The sequence below is a fragment of the Sminthopsis crassicaudata genome, chromosome 4, assembly GCF_048593235.1.
Source record: "Sminthopsis crassicaudata isolate SCR6 chromosome 4, ASM4859323v1, whole genome shotgun sequence".
Taxonomy (NCBI): domain Eukaryota; kingdom Metazoa; phylum Chordata; class Mammalia; order Dasyuromorphia; family Dasyuridae; genus Sminthopsis; species Sminthopsis crassicaudata.
This window is the reverse complement of record NC_133620.1, coordinates 362,998,700-363,022,082: the sequence shown is the minus strand read 5'-3', so window position 1 is coordinate 363,022,082 and position 23,383 is coordinate 362,998,700. Positions and strand designations below refer to the sequence as shown.

Here is a 23,383-nt window from a genome sequence, read left to right as displayed (position 1 = left end):
AGATGATACCATCTGGTTTCAACCCCACAAACAAGCTATTTCTTTGTAAATGGCCTCTGGTTTCCTTGAATGGTGAAAAATTGATAAGCATGTGGGTTGAGGCACAATGGCATATTTCACCTTCTCCCCAGGGTTGTTGTGAAGATCAAATGAGATTATATTTGTAAAATACATTTCAAATCTTAGAGTATTGCATAATTGTGAATTATAATAATAACAATAATTATTAATATTGTATCTGATTCAGCACATGTCATTCCATATAAACTAGCAGAGAATTCTGTAAAACATGACCGATTTTTTCTTCTTAAGAAAAAACGTCACCTAGATTTTGGCCTGAATTGTATAGTCAGTGAAATCTATACCAATCTACTTTCTTTATCTTTAGTCTGCTGTCAATTATTACTATCCCAGAGTAAGAATGAGACGAGCTTCTCAAAATAGACTGGGTAAACCCTCAGGATGCCAGACCACTTTTCGCATTCCAGTGCATTCCTTTTGCTCTTGGAAAATGCTAAAGTCATAGATCTGGAGCTGAAATGAATCTTAGAAACTATGTAGAACAAACTTTTCATTTTATAAACAAGGAAATAGACCCAGGGGGATTATGTGATTTATCTCAAGTCAAGAATTGATTAGTTCCTCTCCAGAGTCCCTCTCACATCCAATTTCTTACTAAGGAGAAGTTCTGTCCTATCCAAAGTAGTTTTGTATTTATCAAGATATGTGAATGGAAATTATCTTTAATGACAAATGTGGAATTTTTCTTAACTTGACTTTAGTAATGATGGTTCATAGTAGAATCTCTATCAGAGTAAACTTGTGGAGGAATGTCCTCTGTGGATTTGATGTTCTACCTAACCCTTACCCAATAAATTCCATGATAATCCTATTCTAATAAAATCCACTTAAGGTTGGAATATGTACAAAAGAAATTTATATATCTAACAGGCTATTAGTGATTCACTAAACTAATCATGAGAATATGATGTTTATCAAATCTATTTTGTGAGAATATGGATAGGATAGAAGGAATAAAAGGACAGAGGAAACCTCTTATTATAGGATAACAATGGACATTTCCCCATGATTTACACCTTTTAAAAATCCACTAAATCTCTCATGTTGTTAATGGCTAGAGTTTCCTCACTTTGGGCTGTTTTCCCTACAATCCACCCTCATTTCTCAGAAATATGTAGCACATATCCCCATTGATTACTGTGAAACTATATTCAAGAGACAGAAAAAGATCTCTTTAAAAAAAACAAACAAGAAAACCCAACTTCCACCAACTAATGAATCGTTAGCACCCTCTTTAGTCAGTCAGTCTGCAAGCATTTATTAAGTGATTATGATTACTATATGTCAGGTACTGTGCTTTAAAGATGCATTATCCTCCTTCCCCAACAAACACACACATTCACACAGAGCAATTCCATAGGGATTCCTATATAAGCTATTACTGTGGACTTATCATGTTTAGAAATATTTTAGAGACTGATGATTGAATGAAGAGGGAACTGTAATAAAATGCTTTTTGAAAAAGTCTTATTTACCTGGGTTAAGGAAAGCCTGGGCTTTCAATACTACTCTTGATACTGAAATATAATGAGCAATATACTAGTCAATTTATTAATTGTTTGCTAGTTAGACTGTGTACTCTCAGTACACAGAGAAAGCTAACAAATGGAACAACTATATATTCATAGATTGATCAAAGTTAAGGGCATAGTATGTGACCAGGGTAAAGAGGCTGGCTGAGCCTCCCAAACACAACCAGCTGGGCCACAACCATCCCATTTATGCATGAATTTAAAGTGGCTGAGAGAGTGTGATTAAATCAATGATAGCCTATCTTCAATTGTAGGGGGGAAAAGTCAATGCTGATACTTCAGAGATGATGTAAATGGGACAGCAGGGTTGTGAGTGTTGGGCAGATGGCAGAGGGAGGATCAATAGCTTTGGGATTACAAGCTAAGGTCTGTTGGTTAAAGTTTGTTAAAGTTTGTGGTACATTGGAAATAATAACCCTGGCTCTTGAAGCAGAGGATTTGCGTTCAATTTTTCTCCTAGTCCACTTCTGGCCTAGCAGTTTCTTCCTTTATACAAGGATTAAGTGGGCTTCTGAAGTCCTCTAGTTTTAAATAAATGGAGCTCTGATTTTTCTGTAAGTGAATGGTTGAAAAATAAATAAAACAGTTGAATTGATGAGACCAGGAGAAATTTGGATCCTTCTATATGCATATCTAAGACTTCTTGCCTTGGGAAGCTCCTATCTCAGCCATCTGAGCCATCTAATAGAGTTAGCAGACTCACTCAAATGATATGCATAAATCAGGGGTTCTTCACTTGAGATCTGTGAACTTTCTTTTAATACTTTGATAATTGTATCTCAATATAATTGACTTACTTTAAAATCTTATATATTTTATTTTATTTTATATATTTAAGCATATTATTTTGAAAAGACCCAGATTTCACCAGACACAAAGAACAATATAAATCGTCAGAATAAATTAACAAGGAATGTTAACTTGGACAAAGAATTAAAAAAATAAAATAAATTTTAAAGGAGCTCTGGTGGGAAAGTTTAAGAATCCAAATGAAAAAGGAGCTGATGGACTATAAGGCAATGTTGCTGGTGATCAACACTCTTTTTCACTTGGATCCTGGAAAAGCTAGGGAAGGGCTGGGGATATGAAATATGGAGAAGGGAGGGGTAAACTAGCCAAGCCTTCCAATTCTTAATCTCTGAGGCCTGATTATCACCACCATGAAGGCTGGACTCCTATTACACTGACCAGTAAACATTGTTCTACAAGGATGATTTTCAACCACAAGAATCAAAAGGATCAGAGCTGGGAAGGGGCTTTTATATAATGCATATAGCCCAAATCCTTCAATTTACAATGGGTAAAAATTTGGCCCAAACAAATGGACATATTTTCTCAAAGTCACACAGTTTACGAGGGACAGCATGGCATAATTCTTAGACAACCAACTCCAAAAGCAGCAAGATCCAACGTGTGTAAGCCTGAGAAAAATCACTTAATCTCTAAAGTGTGCTAAGTAACCCTCCAAGACCTATTGTTTACAAATAAGATGCCAATCTGCCCTTGTAGGGGGGAGTTTTCTGGTAGTTCTATACTTTAAAACAACTTGGTAGTTTATATGCGCCAAAACCACAAGTTCAATTCTGTTCCTATTCCCATCACTCAGGTTATAAAGTGTCAGAATCAGAATTCAAATTGAGGTCCTTCACTTTCAGACCCAGAATACTTTTCCTTATATCCTGAGGCTTCCTTATCATTTGCAGAATGGCTGCTCCCAAATCTGGGAAGCTCAATAAAAATAGTTCCTTTTAGTACTGCCACTGGATAGAAGAACTATTTTTCTGGGTTAGCACTGGAATGGCTATATGTGCCTCTAGATGAGATGTCCTACCCTGATTCTAGAGGATGAAGAAGGACACTCATCCAAACTGTAGTACAGAACAGTGGTACTATTCTGCCCTGGAATAACAAGGCTTCTTGGCTGGGGAGCTCATTAAATAAAAACCTTCACAGGGAGGATTATGAGAGTAGGATGGCCAATATTATTCATCACAAGGCACAGGAGAGGTTCAAAAAAGAGAAATACCTTCCATCCAGGTAGTGTCACTTAACAGGCAGTCTGGGATCCCAGGTTCTGATTTAGAAGGCCAATGCATAGTATTGAAAGAATTCTTTACCCTTTCTAGAAAATAACTTCCATCTTTTTTTTTTTTTTTGGGCAATTATACTGTTGATGGCTAGGAAAATCAAGAATATATTCCAAGCTTTGCTACAGCCCTGGACCTGGGCAATAAGCAACTGCTATATCTGCTTCTAAATCTGGGAGCTGGAGAGTAATACTGAGACTTTCCACCTCCATCTCACTCACCCACTCACAAATCATACAATTCAGTTGAACTGACTGAACTCTCTCGCTAATTGCCTCTTATTGGTTTGGCTAAAAAGATGAAGCATGGGAATAAAGACAAAAAACATTGCTATTCCCATGCTTGGGGGGTGGGGAGAGTGTGTGGCAGAGATCTTCATGAATACATAGAAACTGGGGCTATGCTATTCATTTCAGAAAGCCAGGATAAGATCTCATCATTTTCAGAAATATGCATCCTTCCAACAATATTGCATCCTAAGGAGCTCTGTTAGTTATTGGGAGACCTCAGTTTTTGAAGTTATTTCTTGCTTGGAATTCTGTTTTACAAATTTCATTTAAAAAGAAACAAAAGAAGGTAAAAAAAAATACTAGTCATTCAGGAGTGCAGAAAATTTCTCCAAAGTGATGCAAACTTTTTTTTTTGTGTGTGTGGTGTGTGTTGGGGCTGGGGTCTGGGGAGGAGTTCTTTTCATGACCACATCAGTTCTTGTATTTTCTCTTTTAAGAAAAGCAGGGGCTGCTTGCAGGCTGATGACTATGAACTTTCTGTCTGGCCTTCCTTTGCAAGCCTTCAATAATTACCCCTCCAGCACACACCATAGTAGTCAGAGGGTTTTGCTTTCTCACTGAGTTGTACACAGTTCTGGGGAGGGCTGTTGCCAAAGCTATCATGTGATTTATTGGCCCTCCACTGGGACAAGGGGGGAACAGATATCACTTTGTGATTCAATTCGAAGGGGGCTGGGTTACTATTTCTAGGTGGAATAAGCTAGTATGTACCAAGTTCAAACATTTGAAGAGGGAGGTTAAGAAATCCTGAGTGCGGGGTGTAAGGATTATTCTGTCCTGGGGCCGTACAGACGTCGTCTGAGGCAGGGAGCAGGAGAAGAAAGGATACATTGTGACCCATTTCCAACACCTCCTGTGTGTAGACTCGGAAGTGCCTGGCCTGTAGAGGGACACGCGCAGAGAAAAAATAGGAGAGTTACAACATGGCACTTACATAAACAACACCAACCCAGCATAAAACATCTAACAAAATTACATGACTTCAAGCTTGGAATTTTTATACAACATAAATATTAGGGTTCAGCCCATTTAATAATGCTATATAAAATCAAGATTTAAGGCAGTAATGTTCCACATAAACGCCGAAAACAACATTTATGCTTGTTATAAAAAAAAGCAGAAAATGATTGAATTCTGTGGGGTTTTTGAAATGATGAATATAATTACATAGAACAGCAAAAATGGATTGAATTAAAAATCCACTACTTTCAATTTAGGTTGGTTGGGGGGGGGGGGAATGCAGTTTCTGGCCAAGGTCTGAGAAAATTTTACTAGCATCAAAAAAAAAAAAAAAAAAAAAAAAAAAAAAGAAATGCCAAAGAAATCCTTTAATAGAATTGACTATCTTAAGGAGAACTAACTAGTTCTTCATTCCAAGAATGGCTCCAACTGGAATAATATAGCTGTCTGCTTAATGACTGCTGTCAGCCATCTATCCATTTTGTAAATAGTTCAACTCAACACACATTTATTAAGTGCGCACAATAAACAGGACATGTGAGCATGGTCCTGTCAAGCACTCGTTATGTATGGACTTTTTTTTGCATCATACTGGTGACTGTTCTATGTTGATCTTGCAGTTCCAACTTAAAATTGGATTATGGCAGGGATAGAAGGGCTCTCTCAGAGTTAACCAGTTCATCCCATTGCTTCAAGGTGAGTCAGTCCCAAAAGATTTTTGCTTATGTTGTGCTTTTAAAAGTTAGTTTTTGACAGATAAGGGCACATTCACCTCCTCTCCCTACTGGCAAAGTCTTTCTGCTTCTAGGCTGGATTCTTTTGATTTGTCTTTAGGGAAGATGGAGAACATATCAAGGGGAAAATCAAAATAATTTAATCTTTAAAGTATTAACTCAGAGGATTAAATTTAGGAAATTATAGAATTTCTAAGTTTGGACTGGGACCAGAAAATCCTTTGACAACAAGTATTCTATCTGAAGTACATAATTTCAAATAAGACAACCTTTTAAAAGAGGTGTAACTTGGTGGGATGATTAGGGCTTTATTCCAGAGTGTCAAGTTTAGAGAACACTGAATTTAGAGGGCCGCATAGCATTTATTATTTTTTTTTGTCTTGTTTAACATTGTCAGCAATAATTATTTAAAATAGGAAACTACCTACAGATGGTCAGCTGGGGGTAAATTATTTTTCTGCTCCCCACTCTCCCTCCATGCTTCCTACAATCCCACTTCTCAGTATATATCTTACACTGCTTGTCTTATGCATGGTTTATGGTATTTGACTCTGGTGCAAATATTCCTTGCTATGACTCTCCTTTGATTATATGTATGTGTACATGCATGTGTATGTGTATATGCTGTGAACTAATGCATCTGAATCCCCAAACAAATCCTTGATTCTTCTTTTCTGTTGAGGCTAAGTGTACTGGACAGAACCCAATAAATATTTTCTGTTTTGTTCTTATGTTGGATTGGTCTCAGTAAGGACTGACTGACCTTGAGGGAAGAATGAGAAAGATTTGTAGTGTAAGAGTTAATGAGAGGAGGAAAGAAATGGAATGCAGAGCCATTTATTCATTTAGATATCCCACTAACTATATATAAATGATATTCTAGACAAATACAAATACCCATTACTTTTGTTTGGATTGCCTGAGTATTTTTTGTGGAAAGAAGTTCAATATTGTAAAATAGAATACCTGGTGAAGAGGTAGATTGATCTGTTTCAGGAGAGCCCTCAGTGCCACCTGAAGCTCATAGAAGAACAATTGAGTGGGGCAGTCAGAAGTCTGAGCTATATTTTCCATAGATTCAGGGACAGAAAGCTTCTGGATCCATTCCCATTCATCTCTGTATGGTGAGTCAAGTTTAAATTAGAAATAAAACAAAAGTTGAGTACACAGCTGAGAACTCACAGTAATACATGTGCAGAACTTGGTATAACCCATTTTTGGTGGTGAAAACTTACATGGAAAGATGTAACTTGAGCTGTTTACCACCCAAAGACAATTCCAAACTAGATCTCCCTCATTCAGGTCACCTTTATTACCAAACCCAATAGAGAGGGCAGGTGTTGTTTATACGTGTGAACATACCCAGGTCTTAGCTTTGATATATTTCAGAATTATCTTCTTGACCATCTCTTTTTACTTGCAGATCTTCTTAGAACTCTCAAACTCCACCTTTGACTGCAGGGTATTTAGTGGTTAGTTAAATGATGGAGAGACCATAGGTACTCTGGTGCCAGCTGAGGCAAATCAGCTCTAGGAACTGCATGGAACCATGGAGACTATTCTGGTTTTCTTTTGCTTCCAGATGTTTAAAGGGGAATAAGGGAATCATAAACAGGCAACTTCATGAGAAAAACAGGGGCCTAGATAGTCTTGGTTCTAATCAGTTTGTACAAATTGCCCATTTGTCAGTTGCATAAATACCCTCTCATAGAGAGAAGACTTATATTATCTAAGGCAAAGTGAAATGAGCAGAACCAGGAGAATAATTTATACAATGAATATATTATAGAGAAAACCAACTTTGAAAAATTTTAGAACTCTGATGATTGCTTTTATAAAATGGAGTGCAAAGGACTGAAGGTGACTCATGCCATTCAACCCCTGTCATAACTGATGTACTTGAAATCCAGCATAAAACATTTGGACATCAACAATCTGCTAATTTATTTTTATGCACTTTGTGGTACAGTGAATAGAGTACCGGTTCTAATGTAGAGAGATTCATCTTCCTTATGTCACTTAACCACATTTGCCTCAATTTCCTCATCTGTAAAATGAAATAGCAAAACACTCCAGTTTCCCTGTCAATAAAATCCTAAATGGGGCCACAAAGACTTGGATTTGACTGAAACAACTCAAGAACAACACCAGCAAATGTGTGTTTGTTGTACAGAATTGTTGTTTTGTTGTTGTTGTTTTTTTGAGAGCTAATAAATATTTGAAAAAAAAATCAAAAAAGAAAAACAAACTATACTCTCCCTTTTCTGTTGGTTTGCATTTTTTTCCCAAAGAGCATCTACCTACAAAGGTCACAAAGTAAAGAAGGTGAAAGAATGGTAATGCTGGTGGGGAGCACATCTGATCATGACACCCTTGAGAAGCTTGGATAGAATGATTGAAGGAGTTTGGAGGCCACCCTATTTCTCACAGCCTCATTGTAGTCTATGAGAAGCCACAGCTTCTCCTATGGCCTTGTTTTTCTATTCCAATATAGCAAGGAGTGATAAGATGCCCTTAAAATCCCCCAAAGGAAAACTGTCCTCATGCCTCTCCTGAGGAAGAAGAAAAAGAGATAATGACAATTTAACATCTTGGGTATTGTGATTGAAACAGTAATTAAGGGTCATACTATCTGCCTGGTTTTCCAATCTTTGACTCTTTTCCCTGTGCCAAAGGAAAAAAAAAAACAAAACTGATGTACTATAGCTGAAGCAAATACTCCAGTCCTATAGTCAGTTTCCAGATTTAGGGGCTGCCAGATCAGACAGCAATCATACTTTTGTCTACAAGCCCCCAGACATTATAATCATTACATATGGTTTGTACCATATATAATCCCTGCATGTGGCTTCCTTGTGAAGAGTTATGATAGCTTGGCCACTAATCTGTGGGTCAGAGAATCAAATTGATTATGGTATAAAATTTTAATCAGAATGCATACTTTTTTCCCATCAATCACCTCCTTTGCAAAATCTCTATTTTCACAATCTCTGTGCTATTCTAATTCCTTATTCAGGAGATTAGTAAAATGTAGCCTTTGTTCCAGTAAGTAGGGGAACCAAATGATAAGGAAAATAGATTTGTGTGCATGCCCACCTTAAGCTTACTGTTAGATGTCACAAATGCTTTCAGCCTCTGATTACACTCAGAAAATGAACATTCATGACTTTTTTGGGTAATGAAGGAGACTGAAAATGAGCTGCATTTGATTGGCACATTGAACTCAAAGGTTCCAATGATCAAAATCATTTTTGGGACCTAAAACAGAATATAAGTTAGCAGGGAGAAGGAGTGTTGTATACTGGTCTTGTCTCTGGCACATATTAATTGTGTGACCATGAACAAATCACCAAACCTCTTAGCGCTATGTACTACTGATGAGTCATTAATTGTCATTGATGGATGGATTCTGTATACTTAGATCATCATGGATGATAGATTTGTCCCTACTCTCAGTATCCCAATTAGGCACAACATTGTCACTAAACATCTAGTTTTCCTGGTACATCAAATATCATTTGACAATCTTCCAACCATCATTGCTGGATGACACAGCAGAATTGCAACAACAGTGATAGATTTTTGCAAATAAACTAGTGACCAAGGGAAATGTGTTAGGATTAAGAGTGGAAGGATGAATATAAATTATACTGGTCTTCCTCTTTTGTCCTCTTAGGTTTGGGAATGGGGTAATGGAGGGTGGATGGAAGGACTGAATCTGTGACTTATTCATGTAGAGAATACCCCAGTTGAGCAAACTCCCTTTACTAATACAGACTGGTATCATTTCAACTTATTGGCAACTCAGAGTCTTAGAGAGTTACTTATGATAATTGGAGATTAAGTGATTTGTCTAGAGTCACACAGATTGTACATATTGGAAGTGGTACTAGAACCCAGGTCTTGGCTCCAAGACTTGCTCTTTATTTATTCTGTCATTTTATCTGCTTTTATCCCATAAATTATTTCCCCTGCTTGCCTTGTGACATTTGTAGTTTGAGATCAGAGAAAAGAATAAGATGCTTCTGAAGATAACCATGTATTTCTACTTTCACTTTTAAGATTATAGTCAGTTTTACACACATATATTATATTTAGGTTATACTGTAACACATGTAAAATGTATGAGATTGCCTGTCATCTAGGGGAAGGAGTAGAGGAAGGGAGGGGAAAATCTGGAAAAATGGATACAAGGGATAATGTTATTAAAAAAATTACTCATGCATATATGCTGTCAAAATGTATAATTATAAAATTAATTTAAAAAAAGATTATAGAAAGTACATGTTCTTGACAGGAAGAAGGTGTTCAAAGAGGACAGTGGTAGTGAAACCTATACATGGTAGTGGACTGTTGCCTTTGAGATATAAAATTTTCTTGTATGATTATCATGGGAATTATAAGGAAGAGATGGCTTTTGGGAGTTTCTAGACAAAGATATGGTGATTATCTGATTTGCTCCCTAAATCAAGGGACTATATCTTTGCTTCAACTACAGCATTTCAGTTGGTTTTCTCTCTAGGAATGGGAAGTAGAGATAGAGGGAGAGAACTAATAGGAGACCAGTCAGATAGTGTGACTATTAATTACGGTTTCAGTCCGAGCAGAACTAGGGGATCATTATACACTTCAACAATGATACTGTATGAGGATGTATTCTGATGGAAGTGGATATCTTCAACATCAAGAAGAGCTAATCCAATTCCAATTGATCAATGATGGACAGAATCAGCTACATCCAGAAAAGGAACACTGGGAAATGAGTGTAAACTGTGAGCATTTTTTTTTTCTTTTTCTTCCCAGATTATTTTTACCTTCCGAATACAATTTTTCCTTTGCAACAACAACAACAACAAAATTCGGTTCTGCACATATATATTGAACCTAGGATATACTATAAGATATTTAATATGTATGGGAATGCCTGCCATCTAGGGGAGGGGGTGGAGGGAAGGAGGGGAAAAACTCGGAACAGAAGGGAGTAAAAGGGATAATGTTGTAAAAAAATTTTTTTTACCTATGTATATGTACTGTCAAAGAAAATGTTATAATTATAAAAATTAATAAAAAAGAAAAAAAATTACGGTTTCAGTCATAATACCCAGGATTCTACATGCCAGTACATCCATTCTGAAGCTATGGCTCAGTGGGAGTAGCAGTTGAGAAACATCAGGGTCTAGAGGAAAGGAGTCTGGATTTGAATATAAAGACCTGCATTCAAATTCTGGCTCTCCTACTTAATACTATGTGATCTTAGACACACAATCATTTACCTTCTCTGTGCCTTAGTTCCTCACTTCTAAAGTGAGACCCCTGGACTAGATGGACTAGAAGTCTATGATTCTTTTTCAGTCATAGGTGGTTGATAGGAGCAGAGTGGGACAAAACTGGCCATTGTTGCTACTTTTGCCACGCCAGTGAGAAGGCAAGGAGCCAATGATCCTCTTGCCTTGTTTCTCTCCTGTGTACAGAACTGATAGCAGATGGGTTCTAAACATGGAACCCCTTCCCTAACATAGGATAGGGGCAGGGTTAGGCAATGAAAGTCCTGAATGATTCTTCCAACACCCTAAGAGAGAATGCTGGAAGGAGGCTATTGGAGAAAGTTTGGAGGTGCCAAATGGGTCCTGCACCAAGAGAAAGAAGGTTTAACAGTTCTTTCAATTTTACAATGTTTTATAAACTATGTGACCACAGAAAGTTAATTGCCTATGTAATTGCCTATGGCTCACTCCCTCTGCATCTGCTGCTCTGTCTGGTTTCATCTCCATGGAATAAGATGCCCCTCCCAGGTTAAAATCATCACCTCTAATCTCCTCATCCTGCTGTTAACTCAAATCTTGAGTGACACATCTCCCTTAACCTTTTCTCTCTTCTGATTGGAGGGATGGAGGGTGGAGTATTGAACTCCTCCTAAAGCCTTCTTCTATAGAGGGTAAAAATGATTTTTTGGCTCACTGTATTGAGGGTAAAAATGACTTTTTGGCTCACTGTATTCTGTCTTTTTTTAAAATTTTCTTTTTTTCTCTTGAGTATGATTCAATTCTTTTGCTCTCCATACCAGAAATCATTATGGGTATAATGGAAAGATTTCTACATTTGGCGTACTGTGACAAATGTCTAGGCCCTCTAAGGACTGCTGAGAGTTATTGCTATAATTTTAATTAGGTACTACTTGTAATGTTGGCTCATGTCATCAAAACCGGGCAATCTTTTTTTAAAAAAATGATGGGGTAAATGCCCTCAAAGCCAAGTTCCCAAGGCATTTTCAAAGAATTCCTCTCCTTGTTATTGTTCTTCCTTCTTAGAAAAAGACAATGAGTGGGGAAAACCCTTTCAAAGCCTTCAGAATATCTATTGCTGTTTTAGGTAGGACCTACCTTGAATGTTTCCCTGGAAATGATTCATTTTGATAACTAATCATTGAATGCTATGAATGATTTGGAAGAAGGAACCCCTTGTCTTGCTCCCCCCACCCAGATAACTTACTTGGAAACATTGCTGTTATCTCGAATCTTTACATGGCACAGAATGTTGGGCAGTTTCTGGGTGACAAGGACTTTGATCTGATCCACAGAACTGCAAAGTTTCAGGTAACCAAGGTATAATCCAGGAGGGAGACGTTGTTGGCTTCTTTTCTGGTAGGACAAGATATCCTGGGGGTAGAAAAAATATTCATAGGGATGTTCAGATTATTTTCCATGAAGCTCTGTCACAGAATGGTTGGTTCACTAATATAAGTTGGCTGACAAAACATGATTCATCATTGTTGGGGAAATGTGGAGTCTTGCATTTAGATTTTTAAAAGGCAACAGGTACAAGATGAGGAAAATAAAGCTAGATTTCAGTTCATTTGAAAAAAAAGATCTGGAGGTTTTAGTGAACTGAAAGTTCGGTGTTTATCAATCGTGTGATTCCATACAGAGCATGGTTCATAGTAGGTGCTTAATAAATGTGGATTGATTGAATGATAACAGACAAAAACCAAAAACAAATGAAGATAGTGGTTCATTTAATATTATTAGGACAATTTGGAAGTGAGGCTGGTTTGGAGGGAAAGATAAGGAAAGATGAATTAGATTTGCTCTGTTTTACTATAGGAGAAGTGTAGAAATGGAAGACAGATTTCAGTTGTTTCTTGATATTCCAGTAAAATCATCTATGATAGGGAAAATTTCCTAAGTATTTGGATTTGGAAAAAGAATGGGCTATCTTGGGGTGTACTAAGTGTCTTCTCAAGTAGAACACTATCACTATTGGTTGGATATATTGTAGGGAAGATATACACTCAGGAGTAGCTTGGACTGTATGATCTCTGTGGGTTGTCCTTTTGTACTTTGAGAGTCCATGATTCTGTAAAGTATCTGTTGCAAGACTGGTCTTTAACATCAATCAGGTACTGAATAACTACTGTGTATTAAGCTCCATGGGAGAAGCAGGGGTGAGCCACAGGGAAAAAGTTACCAAAAAAAAATTAAAGGTAGTCTCTGGTCAGTGGAGAGAGAGCTCATGGTCAAGTGAAAAGATTGGACCCAGAACAATAATGATAATAATTTATATACATTTTAAATTTTATAAAGCACTTTGAATATATTATCTCCATTTTTTTCTTTACCTAGGAGGTAGGTTCTATTGTCATTCCCATTTTACAAATTGCAAGCGTTTCACCAAAAGGAATCAAATGATTTATTCAGGGTCATTTTGTTAGGAAGTTTATAGAAGGATTTTAATTCAGGTCTTTGAAGGCAAGGACTGAATCCACTGTGCCACCTAGGCAATGGGTCAATGTAATCTGAGGGTGCTTCTCCCATTCTTGATGAGCTGTCACAGATGCTTGAAATTAACTCAGCAATCAAATATATATCAGTTCTTTCAGTACCAGGAGATGGAGTTCATGTGAGTCAGGTGGCTTCTATTCATCAGAGTCTTTTGCTTTCTCCTTATTAATTTAAGGTAAAAATGGATTAGCCATTTTTATTCTGTCCTTAAGAAGCATGTGGGCAATTTAATTCATGTTGTGCTTAGATTTTTGTACACTTTTAGTAGCTGTGTATTCCTGGAGTCTCCCAGGGTATCCTGAAACAGCTGTAGTGGGAGATGGCTGTTAAATGTTCAACATGAATATTTATGGGGCAGCTTAGTAGTGGAGTAAATAGAATACCAGGAAGACCTGAGTTCAAATTTGTCCATGGATACTTATTTCTGTGTGAGTTTGGTGAAGTTACTTAATTCTGTTTATATCAGTTTCCTCATCTATAAATTGAACTGGAGTAGGAAATGTTAAACCACTCTAGTATCTTTGCCAAGAAAACCCTAAATAGAGTCAGGAAGAATCAGCCACAATTAAAAATGGACTGAACGTCAGCAAGTAATCTTATTAGTACTCTGTAAAAGAGTCTGATATCCTAGATAGAGCATTAGCCTTGCAGTCAGGATGGAGTTCAAATCCTGTCCTACACACTGCATGAGACTCTGATCAAATCTCTCTGCACCTCAATTTCCTAAAATAAAAAGCAAACAGTACTATTACCTGCATACATGGGTGGTTATGAGAATAAACATATGTCAATTGCTTTGCCAATCCTCAAGTATTAAGTCATGATTTTTAAAGTACTATTTGCTTGTAGAATTGAAGGAATACTAAAATTATATATTCATATAGTGTTGTATAGTGTGCAAAGCTTCTCTCTTTTGACCCTTACAACAACCCCATAAGGCAGACCTCATTCTCATTTAAAAGGTAATATAACTGAGATTCATGGAATGCTGTGATTTACTTATCAAGGTAACACAGCCAGTATGTGATGGATCCATAACCAGAATTATTCTTATCCTAAATCTAGTGACTATCTAAGGCATTAATTAAGTTGGTATTATATTATTAACATGCAAACTATTATTTTTTAAAGGCGTGCTAGCCTGAAGAAATGTGAATTATATAGTTATTTATGTGATATCATGCAATATGAGGGTCACTGAAAAACCCATCCTCCTCTAATCTAAATCTATCTGCCATCCTATAATTTTCCTCAGGTTAGATTTGATGACCTCATGTGCTTGACTTCTATCATCTGAAATTTCTATCATTGATGTCATTTCTTTGGATCAAGGCAGCAGAATCTGGAAGAAAGCCTTGATGAAACTGAAAATATTTGTACATTGGACAGATTTATCAAATTTAAATCAATTTGCCCAGCAATGGGGCAGAGTGATTCAAGTCAATTGGGATGGAGCTGGAGGATGAGGGGATATTGGAGGGAGAGAAATTTGTCCTAGGAAGAGCACTTCCAAGAAGATTGTTGTTGGGTAGTTTTAGGTGATATTAATGACCTGGCTATATCATGAATTCATTGAAAGCCTAGGAGATAGAGAGGAATACTCAGTTAATCAATCAATCAGTCAACACTTATTAAGTACTTACTATGAATATACTATGCTAATATACTATGCTAAGTGCTCCAGATATAGAAGTTGAAGTTTGGATAAAGTGCTGGGCCTGGAGTTAGGAAGATCTGAGTTCAAATCCATGTGTGGGACCACAAGTCAATTAACCTCTCTGTGCCTCAATTTCCCTATATGTATTATGAAGAGTTGGACTTAATTGCCTTTAAGGTTCCTTCAGCTTTAAATCTATGTCACAATTTTCCTTGGGAAAGATGAGCTAATCAGAGTATTGTGTCCATTGATAACCATAATTTTAAGAATAGAAGGTAAACAGACTTGGAGAAAATAACTAATATTCATGGTGAATGTTTATTTGGCATTTTATCATTTACAGAGTATTTTATGTCCATTGCATTTTTGATCCAGTAGAATTAAGGTCTTTGTAGGGATCTTTGTAACCCTAGCACCATGCATAGTACCATAAAAGGGTTTATTATTATTAAATCATTAGAGTCATGTCTGATTCATCCTAACCCCATTTGGAGTTTTCTTGGAAAAAATACTGGTTTGCCATTTCCTTCTCCAATTCTTTTTACAGATGAGGAAACTTGAGCAAACAGGATTAAGTGATTTGCCCAGGGTCACCCACCAAGTAAGTGTCTGAGGTACTATTGTAGGTACTATTTGCTCTCAAATTTGAACTCAGGAAGATGAGTCTTCCTGACTCCAGGTCCAGCAGTCTAACCAGTAATCCATTTTACTGCCCTTGCTTTGAATATAGTAGGTTATGAATAAATAATTGTTAAATTGAATGGGATTTCCACCACAACAAGACCAGGAGGGAAATGGTTCAAATATTATCCTTATTTTATAGATGAAGAAAATGAAGCTCAGAAGTATGTACATGAACTACCTACTACATCGTGACCATGGCAACAGTCCCCTTGCGGTACCTGAATGGGGTTGTTCCATCATGGAATACACAATTGGTGACACTTTTGATAGGAAACTCAGCAAGTAGCTAAGGACTTTCTGGGAGTGTTCTGGTTGTGTGTATGTTGGGGGTAGGCAAATGGCACAGTTTATGCTAGTCATGTTAGGCACTGTGGAGACTGTCCAGCCTGCCTGAGACCTTAGAAGTCACAGGTCTTATCTCCAGCTTCATGCTGACATCTGAGACTTGGCTGGGCCCTTTGCCACATAATGAGTACCTCACTTCCAGGAGTGCCGACACTTGCCTGGAAACCTGCCCCAGTGGTTCTATACCCCAAGAAAATGACCTGCAAAGGGGTGGGGCAAAATGGGGGGGGGGAGGGTTCAGAGGGGAAGAGGGAAAACGACATCAGGCAGGAATGTGCCAGTCAGCAGGGGTAAATTTTCCACTTGGATCTGTGTGGAAACCTGATCCCGCCTCTATTTTTGGTCTCCTTCTCTAACAACCTTTGCCCAGATTGGAATTTCTCTGCACCTGTAACACATTTTTAATGGAATAAGTCTAGCAGAAACCAGGTATTATATCATGCTGGGGCCTGAATGGTATTTCTGGGAGCAATACTGAAAACCCAAGTTAGCCCAGACCTCAGTTTATCCCTTTGGGGATTAGTGTATTAGTCACCCCGTAAAAGCTCAATTGATTATGATTTTTTAAATGTTTCCTTGAGCATGTGTTTATAAATGATGAAAAAGAAAACTATGAATGAGCTAGTGGGGTTTTCCTTAACCTTCTTTATCAATTTCATATGAATCAGAATCCTATAAAATCTAATCTAAAGGATTTCAGTTTTTTTTTTTTCCAATTAGCCTTCCTGGATCATATTATAGTTTGTTAGGTCTCAGGATGAAAAAAAAAAAGAAATACACCCATACTGGACACCCCTTTGATTAGGTATTACATGGAATAGTGGGCTGATTACTTGATTGGCCAGAGTTGATTCAGTGCTGCTAATAGGACCAAGGTTAGAGATTGGGTTCTTTTATGGTTTTCTGACTCTGTCCTCACCTCCCTTATGCTATAATCCAGCTGTACCAGTCTGTTCACTCTTTCTCAAGTACATAGCATAATTTCTTGTCTTTATACCTTTGCCTTGCTTGTCCTTTCTTCCAGAAATGCTCTCCTATCTACACCTCCAACTTTTTGGAATTCTGGCTTCCTTCAAGATTCAGTTAAGTCTCCACTTTATGAAAGATACTTTTCCTAGTTTCCCTAGATGCCAGGGCCATCATCCACTTCATTTATTCTAAATGTATTTCGTTCATTTTCTCTTTCTGTCTCTCTGTCTCTGTCTCTCTCTCCCCCCCTTTTTCTGTCTCTCTGTCTCTATTTCTCTTTGTCCCCATTTCTGTCTCTCTTTTCTCTCTGTTTCTGTCTCTCTATGCCTCTCTGTCTCTATCTCTGTTTCTGTTTTTTTCACTCTTTCTCTGTCTCTGCCCCTCTTTTTCTTCCCCAACCCTTTTCTTTCCTTATTTTTCGCCCTCTTAAACTTCTATCTCATTCTTTCTCTTTCTCTCTTCTCCCCTCTGCACTCTCTCTTTCTCCTTCACAGTATGTGTATATATATATATATATATATATATATATATATATATATATATATACATAATTTCTATATAAATATACTCAAAAATAAACATACTCTCTGTATCTCTCTATTATATATGTATATATATTCACACATGTACACATACACATATAGTCTTTCTTCTTTCCCTCTTTCTCTTTTTTCCCTTTTTCTCTTCCTCTCTCCTTACTCCCCCATATACTTTCAATGTACCCTTTATATTCTACAGAGATTTGAAAAAAATATATATATATAGTATAATACACATATTTATAAATATGTATGCATATCTCTATATGTGTATGTATATAAACATGTATGATGTATGTATACTCCATTAGAATATAGGGTCCTTCAAGATAGGAATTGGCTGTTGCTTTTCTTTCTTTCCTTAGAGCTTAGCATAGTGCCTGTCATAGAGTTAGTGCTTAATAAATACTTGTTGACTGATTGATCATGTTTCTCCTAAAGCTTTACACAGGGAAAACACACACACACACACATACACACACACACACACACACACACACACACACACACAAACTTGCCTCTGGCTATCTCCTATTATGGCAAATCCAATTTGCACTGGCTTCCTTACTGATGTGTATTAATGTTTTTAATGGAATGGAGTGAGAACTATAGATGGTTTGATGCAAACTATTTTTACTACAGAAAGAATCTTTCATAACACATATCCCTACATATAGGAAGGTACACTTCCTGTACTTCATACCTTAAAAGCACCCCATCAGGGGCAGCTAGGTGGTACAGTGGATAGAGAACCAGCTCTGAAGTCAGGAGGACCTGAGTTCAAATCTGGCTTTAGACACTTCCTAGCTGTGTGACTCTGGGCAAGTCACTTAACTCCAATTGCTTCTGAAAAAAAAAAAAAAAAAAAAAAAAAAAAAAAAAAAAAAAAAAAAAAAGCACTCCATCACTGAAGTGAAACAGATTAGTAAATGTTAGTGTCAAATCCAAACACTGTTGGAAATTGGAGATTTCTAGAGGACAGGAATTAACTATTCTATAACCTTCTTACTATGGAATAGCTTTCCACCCTTGGGGGGTACCTCTTCCCATTAGTGACTTCCTCCTAGAATCTTCATTTTGAGGAAGGATCTTAAGACAACTATCCTTAGTTCTTCTGGCTCCGATTATAACTCTCCCTATTTCCATTTTGCTTTTTAGATCCCTTTTATGTGTTGTTTTTCTTTGTTAGAAGGTAAGTTTCTTGAGGGCTGAGAGCCTTTCTTTTGTTGTTTTTCTGTTCTCAGTATATAGCCCAGTACTGGAGTCATGTTAGATATTTAATAAATGATTGTCGACTGATGGGGCCAATCAACTAACTCAGTCTCAGACACTTGGTAGCTATGGGACCATGGGCAAGTCACTCAGTCCAGATTGCTTCTCTCACTCCCAAAGTCAATTGACTAACTGTGCATTTTTCCATTTTTATAGCCACAGCTCTAAGCTAAAGCTCTTATCTTTTATTTGCTACTCCCCATCAAAGCCTTTACTTTTGACTTTCATATGCTATTATTATCTAGTTACAAGTTCAGTTACAAAATCCTAGCAATGGAGAGAGGTCCTCAGTACCTATACCTGAGGATAAACTCCCTTTACAACCTACCTGATGATTTGTTATTCAGGAATTTGCTCAAAGACTTTCAGTGATGGGGAAGGGAACTGTTACTTCCCTGCTCTTCCATCCCCTCCCTTCTCCTCCAAGGCATCCCACTCCATTACTTAATAACTCATTGTTTGGATGTTTTCCCCTCCCATAAAGTCTAAATTTGCATTTTAGCAACTTTCACACATTATTCCTAGTTCTGCCAAGAAAAACAAGCCCAATCAACTTTTCACCAGACAACATTTCATATATTTCAGGGTAGCCACCACATATCCCCCAGAATTCCTAGTTTCTTCTTCTGATCTTTACATGGCACAAAGATTTTCCCTATTCTGATTATTTTCTTCTGGATACTTTTTGGCATAAGGTGCAATGTTCTTCCTCTACTGAGGTCCCTAAGATTATTTCAGGTTTGTTTTAATGTCATTTTCTCATGCCTAGTAATTGCTTCTCTATCTATTTACCTCCTTGTACTTTTATATATTAGATTATGATCTCCTAAGGTGTAGGAGAGGAGCTGTGACCCTGTTATTGTCTTTGCACAGTGTCTATCACCTAATAAAAGTCATTTAGGAATATGGGGAAGGAAGTAGTTCACATGGTATATAAAGTCCTGGACTTTGAATTAGGAAGCTCTGAATTCAAGTTATACCTTAGATAATATTTGTGTGACTCTAGGGAATCATTTAACTTTTCAGACTCAGTTTCTTTATTTGCAAAATAAAAATAATAATAGTGCTTATTTTATAAGGTTTTTCTACTGGTCAAATGAAATGGCATAAAATGCTTTGCAAACCCTAAAGTACTACATAGATGCTAATTATTATTATTGTTTTTATTATTATCTTTGTCATTATAAATGAGGGCTTTCTAAACCTTACAAGATTCTGGCTGAGGGTTTTCTAACCTTACTAAAGAGTTAGTTGTGTGCTTTCTCTCAGTGCCCATACTGACTTATTCATTACTACTTAAGTGACTCTTGGTATTTAGTTACTAAAGCTCTTGGTACAGTGTAGTAGTCTCCAAACAATTTTGATTAGTTAACCTTATTAATCAAACATTTTTGAGCATATATATCCTTATGCCCAAACTTGTGTGAGAGTCTTCTGAGCTGTATTGGGCTGAACAGGCACAATTGGACACATTGTACCCTGACCTTGTCATAGTAAATGCATAGTAAATGTCCTCTTTGAATACCAAGGATGAACAACCAACTCCTAATATGTTTATTTATATATCATAGTCATGTGCTATTACAATAATAAATATTTATATTATTAAATTTACACAAAATAGAAATTTTTAAAAAGCATAAAATGAAGATAAAATAATATTGTATCAAATATCAACCTAGAGTCAATAGGAAATCACTAAAGTATATTGAATAGGGGAATGATATGATGAAGTTGAACTTTAAGAAAATCACTTTGGCTGCAGAATGGAGGATGGATTGACCTGAAGCAGGAGAATGATTAGAAACTCTTTGAAATTATCTAGGTGAGAAGTGATGGAGGGTCTGAACTAGGGTGATGGCTATATGAATGAAGAATGAATGAGGGATGGAGGATGATGCCAAAGTGTGAACCACTCAAAAATAGTGATATCCTCTAAGTAATAAGGAAATTTGGAAAAGGGACAAATTTGGGGTAAATGCCAAGGTGATGAGCTCTGTGATGAAGATCACAACCCATCCATGCTTTTTAATTTTGTCTTCTATCTGAAACAAAACAAATCAGAAAGGCAGGACTTATTCATTGATCACTGCATTGGTAGAGTCCATCCTCTGAAGAATGCTTACTAAAACCACAAAGTAATCTAGAGCTTAGGAGGTGGGAATGTTGTGGAGAATTTTCTCAATGGCATCTGCCCACTACTTTTGTAAGTGCTTGGATAGCAGTTAATTGATAACTGCCCTGATGGGTACACCTAATAGCGCTCAGAAGAGGAGAGTTTGGGAGTATAGTGGAGGAAGAAAGCAAAATTGGGGAATACTGATAAGGTAGGTTTGGTTGTTTTGGAGATAAGCCCCATTATAGACCATTGCTGGGAGATTGGGATGTGACTTATTTGTTTCATCCTTTATTTGGCTGAGCACACAACTCTTGAGGTTACATTCCCAGTTTCAAGACCTGTAGAATCTAATTTGTTATTTGTGTCAAGACACATTTGGGTTCAAATTCTATCTCCAACATTCATGTGTGATCTTAGCAAATCACTTGCCCCTTTTGATTTTCCCATCTGTAAAATGGGGAGAATAATAATATTTGTCATAAGGATCATATAGTATAAATGGTGCAGAATTACTTTCTGACTGGCATGATACAAATATCATTTGTTATTATGATCTTTGTTAAAAGGTGCTTGAAATGACATACATGCAGGTAAACAGAAGAAAACACTACCTGGATAGTTATGACTAGGATGTCAAGGGCTGTTGGCTCCTCTGGAGTTGACAGAGATTTTCTCTGGCTCTGTAGCTTTGATATCTGCATCCATTTACCATTGAAAAATGAATAGAGGGTTTCTACCTCTCTGATTGTGACTATGACGATATTTCCATGACGATCCTTAATGGGCTCATAGTAGACTCTTCCCAAATTGTGGGTTCCAAGTAAATTCTAGAAACAAATGTATTGTTGAGGTGAAACTGCAAAAAACAATTATGGCTGTCATGAAAGAAACTGGCTTATTCTGTGATAATTCTCAAAAACTACTGATCTAGATGTAACACTAACATACTTGACAGAAACTCTCATACATCAACTTCACCATATGGTGGAACACAGTAAGAGAGACAAAAATTCCAATAGAAAATTTCAACTCAGACCCTATAAATCTCTCCTCCTCCCCACTAGGCTCTTTCCCCTTCAATCCTTTCTCTACTTAGTTGTTTATTAGATTGATATTCATATATTAAAGGGCTAACGATGTCAATCTCTTTATTCATTAAGCCTCAGTGGTTCCCTATTACTTCTAGAAGAAAATATTTACTCTTCTCTTTGGTGTCTAAAGCCCTTCACAATGTGGCTTCAAGCTGTTCTTTCAGAGTGATCTGGATGTCTTCCTATTCCCTCTATATGACATTGCTTTTGTTTTCCCAAATAAATTTTATAACGTCTTTTTTTTTTAACATAACTTACAGTGCCAAGTATATTCCTTTTCCCTTCTTTCCTGATATCAGTAGCTATCATTTAAGATAGAGAATTTAAAAAAGGAAAAAAAAACATTAAAGCAAAACTATTCAAAATTCATCAAGAAAGTCCAGGTTCAAAAGATGGTGGAGTGAGGGGAAGCAGTAAAGTCTTGCTCCTAATCAAACTTTCTCCACAAAGGTCTAGAAAATGCACCAGACCAAATTTTGATCAGGAAAGGTAATACAAAGTTACAGGAAGTCATTTTTTCCAGTCTGGTGGCTTAAGGAGACAGACAGAGAGTTCTTCAGACACTGGAGTTGGGGTCTAGCCAGAAGTGTGCCTGCATGCAGAGCATTTGAGCTCTTAAAAAAAATAAATTGAAGTGAGGCACCAGAGCAGGAAGGACATGGACAGATAGAGGTTCTAAGGGAATTAGTGCAAGGTGCAGGAATGAATGCCATATGGAAGCTCTGTATTTATATCTCCAATCCATCTTATAGTGTCCAGCACACAGAAAGTGCATAATAAGCCTGTTGCCTTGATTTGATTATGGGACCAAGGGCAAGTCACTTAATCTCTATCCCAGTTTCTTCATCTGTAAAATGGGAATAACAATGGAATCTATCTTACTGGGTTGTTGTGTAGATCAAATGTAAAGAGCTTCATAAAATTTAAAGTGCTATATAATAATAATGATAATTATCACCATCATCCAAAGGAAAAAAAATCTGGATATCACAGTGGACCCACAAATTTAGCTGGAATTGAGAATCAAGAATTATGTAAGCCAGCTAATCGTTCTGAATTAGGACTTGAAAAATAAGTATAACTTTCAGATATTGTGAGGTCACCTTCCTGCTATAGAATCAGTATCACCCTTAATCTGAGGGTGGAGTTCTATTTGAGGTTATATGGAGAAGTAGGAGGAAGTAAACAGCAGAGATATGAGAACTCAGACAAAGATTTATTTTTAGAAGATAGAATTTCCCCAAG

At 37.0% G+C, this 23,383-nt stretch overlaps 1 protein-coding gene across 1 annotated transcript in view; it reads right to left on the bottom strand.

Annotated features, from left to right (window-relative positions):
* ANKFN1 (ankyrin repeat and fibronectin type III domain containing 1) overlaps positions 1 to 23,383 on the bottom strand; it is a 555,599-nt gene that overhangs the window by 22,419 nt on the left and 509,797 nt on the right. The window contains 4 exon segments of the mRNA XM_074261847.1: positions 4,702 to 4,870; positions 6,651 to 6,801; positions 12,174 to 12,340; positions 21,659 to 21,874. Of these exon segments, the coding sequence (XP_074117948.1) occupies positions 4,702 to 4,870; positions 6,651 to 6,801; positions 12,174 to 12,340; positions 21,659 to 21,874 (703 nt within the window).